Source organism: Saccopteryx leptura, chromosome 3 (genome assembly GCF_036850995.1).
Source record: "Saccopteryx leptura isolate mSacLep1 chromosome 3, mSacLep1_pri_phased_curated, whole genome shotgun sequence".
Classification (NCBI taxonomy): Eukaryota; Metazoa; Chordata; class Mammalia; order Chiroptera; family Emballonuridae; genus Saccopteryx; species Saccopteryx leptura.
The window spans coordinates 80,284,885-80,302,586 of NC_089505.1; the positions used below are offsets into that span (position 1 = coordinate 80,284,885).

Sequence of the window (17,702 nt, forward strand, 5' to 3'; positions counted from 1 at the left end):
TTAACTTTTTAACCAATTTTGGTTTTACTCTTGTGTCTGATGTAAGAAGTTGATACAGTTTCATTTATTTGTTTATTTCTTGCATATATCTGTCCAATTTTCCCAACACTGTTTCTTGAATAGGCAATCTTTACTTCACTGGATGCTCTTGCTTCCTTTGTCAAATATTAATTGGCTATGAAGGTGTGGGTTTATTTCAGGGCTCTCTGTTCTGGTTGGTTGATCTGAATGTCTGTTTTTATGCCAGTACCATGCTCTTCCAATTACTATGGCCATGTAGTATATAGCTTGAAATCAATGAGTGTGATTCCTCCAATTTTGTCCTTCTTTCTCAAAATCTCTATTGCTATTTGGTGTCTTTGGTGGTTCCACATAAATTGTTGAGATATTTGTTCTGGTCCTATGAAATCACTATGCGCTGGCCTCTGCAGCAGAGCTTGTTGGGGACAGGGTGCACACACCTGTGAGTACAGCATTCCAAAAAGTCAGTGTCATCGCCCCATCTTGTACAGAAGAAAACTTTAAATTTAGAAGCAAAAGCCAGGAGCTCACAGACCTCAAACTGGGAAGTACGTCTGACCTGTTCCTCAGCTCTGAACCTCTGACCGCTGACTTTACACAGAAAGATGGAATGCTCATGGGGATCTGGGGGCAGAAAGTAGGAGCCGAGTTGGAGTCATGGCAGTCGGAAGTTCAGGTGGCCAACACTGCATGATTTCAGCAGCATCTGCGACGCTTACCCAGGTTGTGAAACGCCTCCACTCTGGCAGAGAGATGCGAGACCAGCCCACCACTTCCTGCTGCGTTCATCACGTAGAGAGAAGTCAGTTCCTCAGTATCAGAAGCAGTATCACTGCGGCCAGCGGGCCAGCGAAGACCTGGGATGATGTTTCTGGTTCTCCCCACTCTGCTCTACCTCGGTGAGTCAGGAGAGGAGGGTCTGGGTGCCAACACGAGGCCACAGGGACAGGTCGGGGGTTCTATAAGACGAGGCTGGTCCCCAATGCAAACGAGCACACAGAACAGAAACAGACTCAGACACAGAGAACAGACTGGTGGCTGCCAGAGGGGAGGAGAGCTTGGGGACTGGGTGAAAAATTTGAAGACATTAAGAAGTACAGATTGGGCCCTGGCCAGTTGGCTCAGTGCATACAGCATTGGCCTGGCATATGGACATTCCAGGTTCGATCCCTGGTCAGGGCACACAAGAGAAGCGACCATCTGCTTCTCATCCCCTCCTCTCCCCTTCTCTACCTCTTCTCCTCCCACAGCCAGTGGCTCAATTGGTTTGACCATGGCTCCGGGCACTGAAGATAGCTAGGCTGGTCCGAGCATGTCAGGGTCAGGTGTTTAAAATAGTGCAGTTGTGAGCATGGCCCCAGATGGGCAGAACATCAGCCCCATACAGATTTGCCAGATGGATCCAAGTCACAGTGCATATGGGAGTCTGTCTCATTATCTCCCCTTCTCTCACTTAAGAAAAAAATTAAAATTAAAAAATGTACAGATCAGTAGTTACAAAACAGTCATAGAGATGTAAAGTAGAGCACAGGGAACATAGTCAATAATATTTTAATAACTATGTATGCTGCCATGTGGTACTGGAAATATCAGGGGGAACACTTTGTCAAGTATATGATTGTCTCATCACGATTCTGTACACCTAAAACTAATACAAAATAATATTGAATATAAACCATAATTGAAAATAAATTTTTTTGAAATATGGAGCTGTTCTCATCCAGTGTTTCCTTCCAGGGCTGTATCTAGGTCAGGGCACTCGGGCCCAGGAGGGTGAGTATTCTTTTACTGCTCCAAGGGCTGAGGGTGGCTGGCAGATATCAGCTCTCTTGGCAGCTGGGAAGAGGATTCTTGGTGTTTAAAGTCATGGCCGTCAGAGGGAATGACATAAGGAATGGCATGAAAAACAGATACACCTGTAAGTATATTACCTGTTCTTCTAGGACATCTCCCTACACCTGTTCTCACAGCACAGCCTGGAACCAGGGTTCCATCTAAGAAGCCTGTGACCCTCCTGTGCCAAGGGCCCCCAGAAGCTAAAGAATACCTGATCTATAAAGTGAATGGATCTAAGCGTATGGACAGAAGGAATTCACTGGTGCCTGGAAAGACCAACACTGTAACTATAACAGAGATGGGACCAAGGCAGACAGGACTATACAAATGTTCCTATAGCAATGGAGAACAGTGGTCCCCACTAAGTGACCCCCTGAGTCTGGTGATGACTGGTGAGTGGGCACACAGGAGGCAGGGCAGATGGGCTTCTTTGCAGAGGGGAGACCCGGGCTCTGAGATACAAAGCAGCAAAGCCTCGATCTCCAGGAAGGAGCCAGGGATGACGGGAGACAGATTTCCTCGGGGAGGACCCAGGGAGACAGAACCCAGAGCCACATCTGCTCCTACAAACAAGAAGGGACAATGCACATGGTTTCCCCTTTATCGCCAAACTTCCTTCTTTGCAGGAGCTTATGACAAACCCTCGTTCGCACACTTGAGTGCCATTGTGGTGGCTTCAGGGGACAGTGTGAAGGTTCAGTGTTTCTCCAGACTCAAGTTTGATGAATTTTTTCTCACCAAAGAAGATGCTCATCACTCCACCCAGAACCAAAGCTCCACACCCCAGGACAATGGACGCCAGGCCATCTTCCACATGGACCATGTCACCTCCACACAGACAGGGACCTACAGATGCTACGGTGCCTTCAGCAAAGACCCCTACGTGTGGTCTGAGCCCAGTGACCCATTGCATCTCATGGTCAGAGGTGAGGAAGCCCATTCGTTCCTGTGACCCTTCTGGACCTGACACTGTCCCATTAGAGCAGTGACTGGGGGGAAGGGGACAGTGTGGGAGGGAGGCCATGTCAATACCATCAGCTTACACACAGCTGTGAAGACCCCACGTCTTACCCACTGCATAGCCCTCCTGCCACATGAGCGGGGCTGGGAGAGCTCGTAGCTCATTGCTTGTCTTGGGAGGGAGAGCCTGTCCAGGGATAAAGAAGCCACCCCGGTTCATCCCTGTTTTCAGAAGCTCCTGACTCTGCTGATCCCACAGAACCTGGACATCCTCATGGTCAGTAACTGCTAGTCTTTTTTTCTTTTTAATTGAATTCATTGGGTGGCACATAGGTAACCTAATTATACAGGTTTCAGGTGCACAATTCTACAACACGTCTCTGCACACTGTAGTGTGCATCGCTCCCCCAAGTTCAACCGTGTCCATCACCATCTTGTCCGTACCCTCCTCCTCCTCCCCGACCCCGGGAGTCACCACACTGTCGTTCCTGTCCCTGAGGTTTTTTTGTCTTCTTTCCTTTTTTTTTTTTTTTTTTTTTTTTTTTTGGTCCTTTCTTGCTCTATCTCTCCACCTCTTTCACCCAACCTCTCCCCAGTAACTGCCAATCTTCTGAAAGGACAGGACAGGCGGAGGGAGGTCATGCGCAAAGGGAACAAGGTGCAGAGAAACTTGAGTGCCCACGGCGTATCAGGGACGCTGGTCCTCACTGGCTGAGTAAATAGTTTACACAGAGGACGGACCAAGGAGAAGATGGAAGCACCCAGCCCCTCTCTTGACTTTCCTGACCCCAGAACCTCTTAAGGAAATCACTCCTGGGATCATAATAACGAGAGGAAAGGTGGTCAACATCGCTTGTCCAGAGGGTCACCTGGAAAGCCACCTGCCAGCTCCTGTGGACGGGAGACGTGAGCTCAGGTTAGGGGACCCTCGTGGTATGGGTCTGGGCTCCTGTTCTGTAACCTCTGTCCCTTCCCTCTCAGCACCTGCCGGTTGGAGCATTTCAGTCGAGAATCAAGTCCGGCTGGGCCTAGCTGGCCTGACTCTCCTGGTCCTGGGGATCCTGGTGGCCGAGGCCTGGTGACCGAGGCCCGGTATGGCCAGAAGAGGTCCTCCAATGGGCTCAGATGAGCCCCCACGGAGCAGAATGACAAACACCGAAGACACTGTGCTGGTGTCTCAGGGACAGTGCTGACCTGAGGGGCAGCCTGAGGAGGCGAGGCTCAGTCTCCTGTGGCATCTGTAACCATGTCCCACCGTCCCAGGGGAGGAAAGCGATACTAATTTGTTCTTGTTGAAGACTGAAAGCAAATGCTATCCATGTGTCCGCAGGCCTGGCTTTGCTGTTTCAGTTTCCAGTCTGTGTTCTGTCCCCTTCTGGTTCCAGACTCTGCCTGATTCCCCACCTCCTGTCACCCTCTTCCGTGTCCGCATCAGGAAGTGTGGCAGCTCCATTCCCCTGACATCTGTCTGACTCTGCTCCCCGCCTCTCTCTTCCTTCCTGCAATCCCACCCTCCTGCCTCCCACCCCCATAAGGACCCTCAAGAGTGCATTGGGCACAAAGGGGCATCGTAGCATAGACCCACTCCAACATCCTTAACTTCGTCCCTTCCACGGTGTGAGGTCGCAGGCGCAGGGTTGATGAACTCTGAGTGTGAGATGCTGGGGCATCACCCAGAGCTCCCTGACCTGGCGGTGGACCCTGGCTATCCATGCCTTCATCCACTTCAGGGGCAGAGGAGGCCATTAATATTGATACTGCTTAGAACTTGGGACCGGATGTGATTTAAATGGGGAGATAGAGAGAGACACTCAGAAAGATGTTTATCAATCCTAGCTCAAGTACATGGGGACATGTGATTTTCTAATAGCGTTTGTACTAGAGGGAGGGAAATGGGTCTAGGGGGAGAAATGCTAATTTTTTCCCCAGTAATAACTCTTTTTTTTTCTGAAGTGAGAAGCAGGGAGGCAGAGAGACAGATTCCCACATGCACCAGAACAGGATCCACCTGGCATGCCCACCAGGGGACAATGCTCTGCCCATCTGGGGGGTTGCTCCATTGCAACTTGAGTCATTCTAGCACCTGAGGTGGAGGTCATGGAGCCATCCTCAGTGCCCGGGCCAACTTTGCTCCAATGGAGCCTTGGCTGCGGGAGGGGAAGAGAGAGACAGAGAGGAAGGAGAGGGGGAGGGGTGGAGAAGGAGATGGCACTTCTCCTGTGTGCCCTAGCCGGGAATTGAACCCGGAACTTCCACATGCCCAGACGACTCTCTAACACTGAGCCAAGCAGCCAGGGCCTCCAGTAATAACTCTTTTTGATGTTGCTTTTATTTCTTTTATTTTTCCATTACAATTCACATTCAGTGTTATTTTGTATTTGTTCCATGTATACAGCATGGTGGTTAGACAAACAGTCACAATTGTTCCAGAGTAGTCCCTCCAGGGCTGAGTGAAAAGGGTGAAGGGATTACGGAAAGAAAAAATATTTCCAGACACAGACAACAGTGTGGGGATGGCAGGAGGGAAAGGGAGTTGGGGGAGGTAGAGGAGGGTAGAGGGGAAACAGGTGATGAAGGGAGACCTGACTTGGGGTGTGAACACACTATGCAATACATACATGATGTGTTGTAGAATTGTACACCTGAATTGTACACCCAAAGCCTGTATAATTTTAACCAATGTCACCCCAGTCAATTCAACAAAAATTTTTGAAAAAAAAAAAACAAAAGCAGTCACTTCGATATTTCCAGCACCCACTTGGCACCATACGTAGTTATCGCAATATTATCAATTGTATTTCCTAGGCTGGAATTGACATCCCTATGACATTTCAGTAACTGCCAATCTGCACTTCTCAATCCTTTCCCCTTTTCACCCTGACCTCCGTGCCCCTCCCATCTGGCATCCATCAGTCTGTTCTCTGTGTCTGTGAGTCTGTTTCTATTTTGTTTGTTTTGCTGTTTAGATGCCACAGATGAGTGAAATCATATGGTGTTTGTCTCTGTTTGATATATTCACGACACACATCTATGTTCATTGCAGCATTGTTTACAAACCAAGATATAAAAACCCAAGTGCCCATCGACAGATGACTAAATTAAAAAACTGTGCTACATAAATTCAATATACAGTCACTCTATTACTCAGCCATATAAAGAATGAAATCTGACCGGGTGGTGGCACAGTGGATAAAGCATCAAACTGGGATGCTGAGGATGAAGGTTTGAAACCCTGAGGTCATCAGCTCAAGCACAGGGTCACTGGCTTGAGTGTGAGATCATGGAAATGACTCATTGGTCACTGGCTTGAAGCCCCATGTCGCAGGCTTGAGCAACGGGTCACTGGCTCAACTGGAACCCCCGGTCAAGGCACATATGAGAAAGCAATCAATGAACAACTAAGGTGCAACAAATATGAGTTAATATTTCTAGCCTCTCTCTCTTCCTATCTGTCTCTCTCTCTCTCTCTCTCTTGAATGAATGAATGAATGAATGAATTAAATCTTACCCTTGGTGGCAACATGGCTGAATCCCACAATAACTCTCATTTTTAAGTTAAAGAGCATAGAAAGCAAACATACAAAGTGAACGTTATGTGGCTTGGTTTCAGGACTATCATTACACCAATATTTTTGTTTGTTTTATTGTTTTGCTTTGTTTCGTTTTTTTTTTACAGAGAATCAGAGAGAGGGATAGATAGGGACAGACAGACAGGAACAAAGAGAGAGGAGAAGCATCAATCATCAGTTTTTCGTTGTGACACCTTAGTTGTTCATTGATTGCTTTCTCATATGTGCCTTGACCGTGGGCCTTCAGCAGATCGAGTAACCCCTTGCTCGAGCCAGAGACCTCAGGTCCAAGCTGGTGAGCTTTTGCTTGAACCAGATGAGCCCACACTCAAACTGGAAACCTTGGGGTTTCAAACCTGGGTCCTCAGCATCCCAGTCCAATGCTCTATCCACTGTGCCACCACTTGGTCAGGCAAAATTACACGAAAATTTTTGACTTAGCAATTATTTCTGGTTGGGGTTTGGTCTTCCATTTTATAGTTTTTGTTGTGTTTTTCATTTGTGAAAAAGAAGACATCTTTGAAAGCAGGAGAATAAGACCATGGAGACACAGAAACCTAAACCCAACCACTGTTACAGTGGAGTGCAGGAAATATTTCAGGAAATTCTTAGCTCCAAACTACCGAAGTATAATAATAAACACCCTAAACTACCACCACTGTGGACCCCGTGTTGTGTGGACATAGAGATACTGAGGTATGTATGTATGTCACCTTCTCTGCGCAAGCCTGTCCAGTGACCAGGCTCTCTGAGCACTCTGTTCTAATGGCTTCCTGTTTTCTCATCAAAATTCCCTTCCACTGGCTACTTCCTGCCTGTGTTCTCAGTGTTCAAAACACACATAACTTTTCCTAGACTACTTCCTCTGAACGCCTTCTCAGACTCGGATAGATGCCACTCTCACATTTGAGATGATTATTTCCCTGCAGAGGTCAAACACTAGATACTGGGGGCCTTATGATGCAGTTGGACTTTGGACCACTCAGTACTATGGTTGTTGCACAAGAGGGGCTGTGGGTGACGTGGAACCATGTCAGCATCACTTCATGAACTTCTCATCCTTTCCATGGATCACAAATAGTAACTTTCCACTCTTCAACCATGTAAACATGTGAGAATTACTCTTAGTGCTGGAGACATACAAAACCAGACCGCGTCCTTGAGAACTCAGTAATGCAGTCTTAAGGACTTTCCTCCCAAAGTTGAGTCCAAGAAGCCTGAGAGTGAAGAAATGCCAATTAATAAGCCTGAAAATGGTTCTCCAGAAATTAGTGACTACTGTGCTTCAAGGGTCCTTTTAATGCTCTAATGGTGGAGAGAGAGAGAGAGACAGAGAGAGAAAGAGATGGTAGATGGATAGATAGATGATACATAGACAGATGATACCTGAATATTGATAGAAAAATACAAGATAGATGATAAGCAGATAAGAGACCATGATGATGAAGTTTAATGGAAAGATGGAGATAAATGATGAATACATATAGATAGATGACATATATACATTATAAAAAGTGAGGTTGAGCCTGACCTATGGTGGCGCAGTGGATAAAGCATTGACCTGGAATGCTGAAGTCGCTGGTTTGAAACCTTGCACTTGTCTAAGTGCAGTTGATGAGAGAGAAGGGTGATATAGATGATAGAGAGAGATGATAGATAAATAGATAGATAGATAGATAGATAGATAGATAGATAGATAGATAGATAGATAGACAGACACAGGTGGATGTATACATAATAGACAGGTAGGTAGACAATAGCTAAAGAAAGTGATGGAGAGCCTGACCAGGAGGTAGCGCAGTGGATAGAGCATCGGACTGGGACACAGAGGTCCCAGGTTCGAGGCTCTAAGGTCACCAGTTTGAGCACAGGCTCATCTGGTTTGAGCAAAGCTCACCAGCTTGGACCCAAGGTCACTGGCTTGAGCAAGGGGTTACTCAGTCTGCTGAAGGCCCGCAGTCAAGGCCATATGAGAAAGCAATCAATGAACAACTAAGGTGCCACAACAAAGAAATGTTGCTTCTCATCTCTCTCCCTTTCTGCCTGTCTGTTCCTATCTGTCCCTGTCTCTGTCTCTGTCACAAAATAAATAAAAACTAAAAAGAAAAGAAAGGTATGTAGACAATAGCTAAAGAAAGAGATGGAGAAATACAAATGGATATTTTGGTCCCATGTCAGAGAAAGGGAAGTCTTGTCTAACCATTCCTGACCTGTCTGCCTCTTCCTCTCAACTGGACCATTTCAATAGTCTTCTCAGTCCTGGGAAAACCCCAACTTCTCATTGGCAAATATCTCAATTTACACCCTCTGCACTACGTCTGGCCATGAGCCAATGGCACAGTCACGGGGGTCTTACTGCCCTGGCTAATTGAACGGTTTGTGGTGATGCTGGGGTTAAGCACAGGAGGATGAAACACCGCAACCAGAGGGAAATCCTAGAAAAAGCAGGAGATGTTTCAGATTTTGCAGAACCACATAGGATCTATCGTTGTGTACAGGGGCCTCGGGTTCTGATGGACTGAGAGCTGACTAAACAATTTGGAACATTAACCAAACCTACCACCTTTCTTATGAAGATTATGAGTAACTTTCCCCCACATGATCCTTATAAAATGAAAGCCCCGTAAACATTAGTTATTACATTATTTCAGATGTGTGTGGGAGAGTGCCTCATGTTAGCGCAAACAGGGGATGATTTTAAATCCAAGTTATGTGTCTATCAAGAATGGTGGATAGCATAGCTACTCAGTAAGGTTCAGCCAGTGTGACAGTTTAAAAGCAAACAGGTGACACTGAGCATGTTTCTACATGACTATTGGCCTTCTGTATGTCCTCTTTAGAAAAGTGTCTATTCAATACATAAAAGATGAGTGGTTACCCGGGAGATGGCAATAAAGGGAAGGGGAGTAAAGACATACAAATATGTCCCACAAGGGTGGGATATAAAATGAGAAATCAACTATTTTGAGGAAAGAAGGAACTCTTTATCAAAGTATTTTTAACATTTATTTTATTTATTTTAGAGAGAGGAAGGGAGAGAGCAGGAGAGAGACAGGTACACCTGTTCCTGTATGTGCCCTGATCAGGGATCGAACTGGCAACCTCTGTGTTTTGGGATGATGCTCTAACCCAGTGGTCCCCAATCTTTTTTGGGTCAAAGACAGGTTTAATGTCAGAAAATATTTTCACAGACCGGCATTTAGGGTGGGACAGTAAATGTATCATGTGACCGAGACAAGAGTCAAGAGTGAGTCTTAGATGGATGTAACATAGGGAATCTGGTCATTTTTTAAAAATAAAACATCATTCAGACTTACATATAAATAAAATGGAAATAATGTAAGTTATTTATTCTTTCTCTGCGGACCGGTACCAAATGGCCCACGGACCGGTACCGGTCCACGGCCCGGGGGTTGGGGACCACTGCTCTAACCAACTGAGTTAGTAATCTGGCCAGGGCTTAGCTAATTATTATTTTGAATTTTCCACATCATCTCTGCCCCCTCACACCAAAAGGGGTCCCCTTTGGCTCAGTCTTTAATCTTAGCTAATTTGCTAAAAATAAATTATACAACTAAGAGATAGAAGAAGTCCATGTCTATGCATTATGTTGGCAAAGAAGCTAGATTAAACCTTTTCAGAAGCTCTCTAGAGCTGTCACTAAAAATTCAGGTTTATGGGAGAAATCCCAAGTCAGCCACCTTTCCACAATTGTGTCCATGTAACATTTGGGGATCTTTCTGGTCTCGCACTTACCAGTGTCTTTGCTGGTGCAAAAGGGAAGGGGTCATTCAAGAGCCAGTGGCCTGAGATGGTGGGGGACTCCTGTCCCAAAGCCCCTGTTAACATCCTGGCCAAGCTGGCCAATTTGATAGGGCAGAAAGAGGGGGCAGAAAAACTGTGGGTGTGCAGGACCAGTAGAGTGTGTAGGGCATCTTCTCGAACCTGGACATGATTCCTTATGGTCAACATTGTAGAGATTGCCGTCTGGTTTTTGTCAGCTAAATTCCTGACACCAGGCGGTCAGCATCAGCCAAAATCTTATGGTCAAGATTGTTTCTGGTTCCTAACTGGGACCAGAACAGAAAACAGCTAGTTGCCTGGAACCACCATTTAACTGGCATCTCAGAACACAAGGGTGACCTTATTGTCTTAACCAGGACTGCACGGTGGTCTCTGGGGACCTTTTCAGTCTGCTGCACTCCAATGTCCCATGTACAGAAAAACTTTATTAGAATGATCTTGACTTGATGCAAAATTCTTTTTTTTAGTGAGAGGAGGAGAGATACAGAGACAGACTACCGCATGCACTCAACCAGAATCCACCTGGCAACACCTTCTCGGCTGATGTTCTGCCCATCTGGGACGGCTGGCAACCGAGCTATTTTAAGCGCCTGAGACAGAGGATGGCTTCATGGAGCCATCCTCAGCACCCAAGGCCGATGAACTTCAAACAATTGAGCCATGGTTACAGGAAGAAAAGAGAGAGAGAGAGAGAGAGAAAGGGAGAGGGGTGGAGAAGCAGATATTTGCCTCTTGGGTGCCCTGTCCAGGAATGGAACTCAAGACTTCCACACATTGGGTCAATATTCTACCTCTGAGCCAATCGTCCAGGGCCATAATGCAAAATTATGATTCACAATCTTTGTACTAAATAAAAGTAGATTGATCCTTGCTATCAAGTCATATATTTTAATTGTTGGTGTTTAGGGGACCTGAAATATCTGTCCCCATCTGCCATAGGAAACACACTAAGTGACCTGTTCCATTCTCGTTTTCTGGTTACATATTTGGGTGCATACAGCACTTGGAAAACAAACTCATATCATGTGAACTACTTTTTCTGAAGAGCCTAACCACTGATCCTGTGGCCACTTAGAGTGTATGCATATGCACTAATTTTCTTTTTATCTTTTCCTTTTTCCAAGTGAGAGGACGAGAGACAGTGAGACAGACTCCCGCATGTGCACCCTACTAGGATCCACCCAGCAACCCCCACCTAGGGCCAATGTCCAAATCAATCAAGCTATTTTTTAGCACCTGAGGTTGATGTTGAGAGTAACGAGCAGGTGGGGCAACACTTGAATCAATTGAACCACTGGCTGCAAAGGGTAAGAGAGAGGGAAGGAGGAGAGGAAAAAAGGAGAAGCAGATGGTCACTTTTCTCGTGTGCCCTGACCAGGAATCGAACCCAGAATATCCATATACCAAGCCAATGCTCTATCCACTGAGACACTGGCCAGAGCCCATATGCATTAACTTTTATAAATTATAATCTCTTGTCTGTTAGCCACACAATCTCCTGTTATCTTAATTGCTTAAGTAACCTATGGAATGGGTTACTTAAAATGCATGTGTTCTTACTGAATGTGTTTCAAAGGAAGACATCAGCTGTGGGCTTGTTGCCACTGACATCAGCCCTAAAGATCCTTGGAATATCTCTTCCAGTTGCAGTTTGTCATCAGTAGGACCAGGGTTGGAAGTTTGTTAGTCTTTTTTCTGGGTTCCATGAAACTATAAAACCCCATTCTAGGCTCCCTTCTGATTAAGGGCATGTGTTTGTAAAATGGATACTTGTGCTTGGCACGTGGTGGGGGGAATCACCTTAGCTTTGAAATGCACATGGCCCCCCACTGATGAAGACCCTATTCTGTAATCAACCAAGCTGTTCCAAAAATAAATTAAGCGAATTAAGCAGGCATGAATCCACCTTATACCAATCTTCTCACTGACGACAAAGTTTGCTATTTTAAAATGGAAAAAGAAAATGTACCTGACCTGTGTTGGTGCGCTGGATAAAGCAGCAACCCAGAACACTGAGGTCACCGTTTGGAAGCCTCAAGGTCACTGGCTAAACTCAGGTCAAGGAACATTCAAAAAGTTCAATGTACAACTAAAGTGAAAGCAACTACGAGCTAATGCTTCTCACCATCTCTCACCCTCTTTTCCTCACTTTTCTGTCTCTCTCTCTCTCCCTCTCTCTTAAAAATAAAAATAAACAGGTAAATAAATAGAAGAAAACTTTGAATTTAGAAGCAAGATCCAGGAGCTCACTGAGGGTTTCAGAGCAGATCTGGGACTGGGATATATGTCTGACCTGTTCCTCCGCTCTGAGCCTGAGACCGCTGACTTGACACAAAAAGACAAAATGCTCACGAGGACCGGGGGTCAGAAGAAAGGGACCACATTGGACTGATGGTAGTTCGAGCTCAGATGACCAACATGGCATGATTTGAGCAGCATCTGCAACGCTTACCCAGAAGAGGCTGTGCAACGCCTCCACTCTGGCAGGGAGACCCGGGACAGCCCACCACTTCCTGCTGCGTTCATCACGTGGAGAGAAGTCAGTTCCTCATAAAAAGCAGTATCGCTGCGGCCAGCGGGCCAGCGAGGACCCGGGATGATGTCGCTGGTTCTCCCCACTCTGCTCTACCTTGGTGAGTCAGGAGAGGAGGGTCTGGGGTGCCAACACGAGGCCACGGGACAGGTCGGGGTTCCATAAGACGGGGCTGGTCCCCAGTGCAAACGAGCACACAGAAACAGACTCAGACACAGAGAACACACTGGTGGCTGCCAGAGGGGAGGAGAGCTTGGGGATTGGGTGAAAAATTAGAAGAATCGAGAAGCACAGACTGGCAGTAACAAAATCCTCACGGGGATGTAAAGTGCCAGCACAGGGAATATCGTCAGCAATGTTGTAATAACTAAGCACAGTGCCAGGTGGGCGCTGGCAATAACAGGGGGAACACTTTGAAAAGTATATGATAGTCTCACCACAAGGTTGTACACCTGAAACTAATATAAAATAATATTAAATGTGTACCATAATTTAAAAAACAACATTTTGCCCTGGCTGATTCGCTAACTGGTAGAGCGTCGGCCCCACATGTGGAAGTCCCGGGTACGATTCCCGGTCCGAACACACAGGAGAAGAGTCCATCAGCTTCTCCACCCTTTCCCCTTTACTCTCTCTCTCTCTTTCTGTCTCTCTTCCCCACCCGCAGCCATGGCTCGATTGGTTAGAGCGAGTTGGTTTCGGTTGCTAAGGGTAGCCCTCTGGCCTCAAATCTCAGGCACTAAAATATTGGTTCGGTTACTGAGCAACAAAGCAACAGCCCCAGATGAGCAGATCATTGCCCCCTAGTTGGCTTTCCGGGTGTATCCCAGTTGGGGCACATGCAGGAGTCCGTCTCTCTGCCTCCCCTTCTCTCACAAAAATAAAATAAAAATTAAATTATTAAATTAAATTTTGAAAAACTGAGCTGTTCTCTGTGTTTCCTTTCAGGGCTGTATCTAGGTCAGGGCACTCGGGCCCAGGAGGGTGAGTATTCTTTTACTGCTCCAAGGACTGAGGGTGGCTGGCAGATATCAGCTCTCTTGGCAGCTGGGAAGAGGGTTCTTGGCATTTAAAGTCATGGCCGTCAGAGGGGAGGACATAGGGAATGGCATGAGAAACAGATACACCTGTAACTATATTACCTGTTCTTCTAGGACGTCTCCCTCCACCTGTTCTCACAGCACAGCCTGGAACCAGGGTTCCATCTAGGAAGCCTGTGACCATCCTGTGCCTAGGGCCCCCAGATGCTAAAGAATACCTGATCTATAAAGTGAGTGGACCTAAGCGTATGGACAGAAGGAATTCACTGGTGGCTGGGAAGACCAACACTGTAACTATAACAGAGATGAGACCAGACCACACAGGACTATACAGCTGTACCTACAGGAATAGAGAATATTGGACTAAGCTCAGTGACCCCCTGAGTCTGGTGATGACTGGTGAGTGGGCACACAGGAGGCAGGGCAGATGGGCCTCTTTGCAGAGGGGAGACCCAAGCTCTGAGATACGAAGCAGCAAAGCCTCAATCTCCAGGAAGGAACCAGGGATGACAGGAGACAGATTTCCTCAGGGAGGGACCCGGCAAGACAGAACCCAGAGCCACGTCTGCTCCCACAACCAAGAAAGGATAACGCACATGGCCTCCCCATTACCACCAAATTTCCTTCTTTTCAGGAGCTTATGACAAACCCTCGTTCGCACACTTGAGTGCCATTGTGGTGGCTTCAGGGGACAGTGTGAAGGTTCAGTGTTTCTCCAGACTCAAGTTTGATGAATTTATTCTCACCAAAGAAGATGCTCCTCACTCCACCCAGAACCAAAGCTCCACACCCCAGGACAATAGACACCAGGCCATCTTCCACATGGACCATGTCACCTCCACACAGACAGGGACCTACAGATGCTACGGTGCCTTCAGCACAGAACCCTACCTGTGGTCTGAGCCCAGTGACCCATTGCAGCTTGTGGTCAGAGGTGAGGAAGCCCATTCATTCCTGTGTCCCCTTCTAGACCTGATGCTGTCCCGTTAGAGCAGTGACTGGGGGGAAGGGGACAATGTGGGAGGGAGGCCATGTCAACACCATCAGCTTACACACACAGCTGTGAAGACCCCACGTCTTACCCACTGCATAGCCCTCCTGCCACATGAGCGGGGCTGGGAAAGCTCGTAGCTCATTGCTTGTCTTGGGAGGGAGAGCCTGTCCAGGGATAAAGAAGCCACCCCGGTTCATCCCTGTTTTCAGAAGCTCCTGACTCTGCTGATCCCACAGAACCTGGACGTCCTCATGGTCAGTAACTGCTAGTCTTTTTTTCTTTTTAATTGAATTCATTGGGTGGCACATAGGTAACCTAATCATACAGGTTTCAGGCGCACAATTCCACAACACATCTCTGCACTCCGTAGTGTGCATTGCTCCCCCAAGTTCAACCGTGTCCATCACCATCTTGTCCATACCCTCCTCCTCCTCCCCGACCCCGGGAGTCACGACACTGTCGTTCCTGTCCCTCAGGTTTTTTGTCTTCTTTTCTTTTTTTTTTCTTGTCCTTTCTTGCTCTATCTCTCCACCTCTTTCACCCCACCCCCCCCCCCCCCCCCGGTAACTGCTAATCTTCTGAAAGGACAGGACAGGCAGAGGGAGGTCATGCGCAAAGGGAACAAGGTGCAGAGAAACTTGAGTGCCCACGGCGTATCAGGGACGCTGGTCCTCACTGGCTGAGTAAATAGTTTACACAGAGGACGGACCAAGGAGAAGATGGAAGCACCCAGCCCCTCTCTTGACTTTCTTGACCCCAGAACCCCTTAAGGAAATCACTCCTGGGATCATAATAACGAGAGGAAAGGTGGTCAACATCGCTTGTCCAGAGGGTCACCTGGAAAGCCACCTGCCAGCTCCTGTGGACGGGAGACGTGAGCTCAGGTTAGGGGACCCTCGTGGTATGGGTCTGGGCTCCTGTTCTGTAACCTCTGTCCCTTCCCTCTCAGCACCTGCCGGTTGGAGCATTTCAGTCGAGAATCAAGTCCGGCTGGGCCTGGCTGGCCTGTCTCTCCTGGTCCTGGGGGTCCTGGTGGCCGAGGCCTGGTACGGCCAGAAGAGGTCTTCCAATGGACTCAGATGAGCCCCCACGGAGCAGAATGACAAACACCAAAGACACTGTGCTGGTGTCTCAGGGACAGTGCCGACCTGAGGGGCAGCCTGAGGAGGCGAGGCTCAGTCTTCTGTGGCATCTGTAACCATGTCCCACCGTCCCAGGGGAGGAAAGCGATACTAATTTGTTCATGTTGAGGACTGAAAGCAAATGCTATCCATGTGTCCGCGGGCCTGGCTTTGCTGTTTCAGTTTCCAGTCTGTGTTCTGTCCCCTTCTGGTTCCAGACTCTGCCTGATTCCCCACCTCCTGTCACCCTCTTCCGTGTCCGTGTCAGAAAGTGTGGCAGCTCCATTCCCCTGACATCTGTCTGACTCTGCTCCCCGCCTCTCCCTTCCTTCCTGCAATCCCACCCTCCTGCCTCCAACCCCCCGTAAGGACCCCCGAGAGTGCATTGGGCACAAAGGTGCATCGTAGCATAGACCCACTCCAACGTCCTTAACTTCATCCCTTCCACGGTGTGAGGTCGCAGGCGCAGGGTTGATGAACTCCGAGTGTGCGATGCTGGGGCATCACCCAGAGCTCCCTGACCTGGTGGTGGACCCTGGCTGTCCATGCCTTCATCCACCTCAGGGGCAGAGGAGGCCATTAATGTTGATACCGCTTAGAACTCAGGACCAGATGTGATTTAAATGGGGAGATAGAGAGAGACACTCAGAAAGATGTTTAACAGTCCTAGCTTACGTACATGGGGACATGTGATTTTTTTAATAGCGTTTGTACTAGAGGGAAGGAAATGGGTGTAGGGGGAGAAATGCTAATTTTTTTTTCCCCCGTAATAACTCTTTTTTTTTTCTGAAGTGAGAAGCAGGGAGGCAGAGAGACAGATTCTCACATGCGCCAGAACAGGATCCACCCGGTATGCCCACCAGGGGGGGGATGCTCTGCCCATCTGGGGCGTTGCTCCGTTGCAACTGGAGTCATTCTATCACCTGAGGCAGAGGCCATGAAGCCATCCTCAGCACCCGGGCCAACTTTGTTCCAATGGAACCTTGGCTGCAGGAGGGGAAGAGACAGATAGAGAGGAAGGAGGGGTGGAGAAGCAGATGGCACTTCTCCTGTGTGCCCTGGCCAGGAATCAAACCCGGGACTTCCACATGCCCAGGTGACTCTCTAACACTGAGACAAGCAGCCAGGGCCTCCAGTAATAACTCTTTTGATGTTGCTTTTATTTCTTTTATTTTTCAATTACAGTTCACATTCAGTGTTATTTCGTATTTGTTTCATGTATATAGCATGGTGGTTAGACAAACAGTCACAATCGTTCCAGAGTAGTCCCTCCAGGGCCGAGTGAAAAGGGTGAAGGGATTACGGAAAGAAAAAATATTTCCAGACACAGACAACAGTGTGGGGATGGCAGGAGGGAAAGGGAGTTGGGGGAGGTAGAGGAGGGTAGAGGGGGAACAAGTGATGAAGGGAGATCTGACTTGGGGTGTGAACACACTACGCAATACACAGATGATGTGTTGTAGAATTGTACACCTGAATTGTACACCCAAAGCCTGTATAATTTTAACCAATGTCACCCCAGGCAATTCAATAAAAATTTTTGAAAAAAAAAAACAAAGTAGTCACTCCGATATTTCCAGCACCCACTTGGCACCATACATAGTTATTGCAATATTATCAATTGTATTTCCTAGGCTGGAATTGACATCCCTATGACATTTCAGTAACTGCCAATCTGCACTTCTCAATCCTTTCCCCTTTTCACCCTGACCTCCGTGCCCCTCCCATCTGGCGTCCATCAGTCTGTTCTCTGTGTCTGTGAGTGTTTCTATTTTGTTTGTTTTGCTGTTTAGATGCCACAGATGAGTGAAATCATATGGTGTT

The 17,702-nt window shown here is 47.5% G+C and overlaps 1 protein-coding gene across 4 annotated transcripts in view; it reads left to right on the forward strand.

Annotated features, from left to right (window-relative positions):
* The first annotated feature begins 874 nt into the window (after positions 1 to 874).
* LOC136399396 (leukocyte immunoglobulin-like receptor subfamily A member 5) overlaps positions 875 to 17,702 on the forward strand; it is a 34,237-nt gene continuing 17,409 nt past the window's right edge. Inside the window, exons 1-6 of one of the 4 annotated variants that reach the window (XM_066374483.1) lie at positions 12,756 to 12,823; positions 13,672 to 13,707; positions 13,878 to 14,162; positions 14,398 to 14,697; positions 14,967 to 15,011; positions 15,707 to 16,906. In XM_066374483.1, the coding sequence (XP_066230580.1) occupies positions 12,787 to 12,823; positions 13,672 to 13,707; positions 13,878 to 14,162; positions 14,398 to 14,697; positions 14,967 to 15,011; positions 15,707 to 15,840 (837 nt within the window). In that variant the 5' untranslated portion in view covers positions 12,756 to 12,786 and the 3' untranslated portion in view covers positions 15,841 to 16,906. Of the gene's footprint in view, positions 921 to 1,758; positions 1,795 to 1,964; positions 2,250 to 2,483; positions 2,784 to 12,755; positions 12,824 to 13,671; positions 13,708 to 13,877; positions 14,163 to 14,397; positions 14,698 to 14,966; positions 15,012 to 15,706; positions 16,907 to 17,702 lie in introns of those variants that run through there. The other 3 variants (XM_066374479.1, XM_066374478.1, XM_066374482.1) reach the window with 3 other exon arrangements.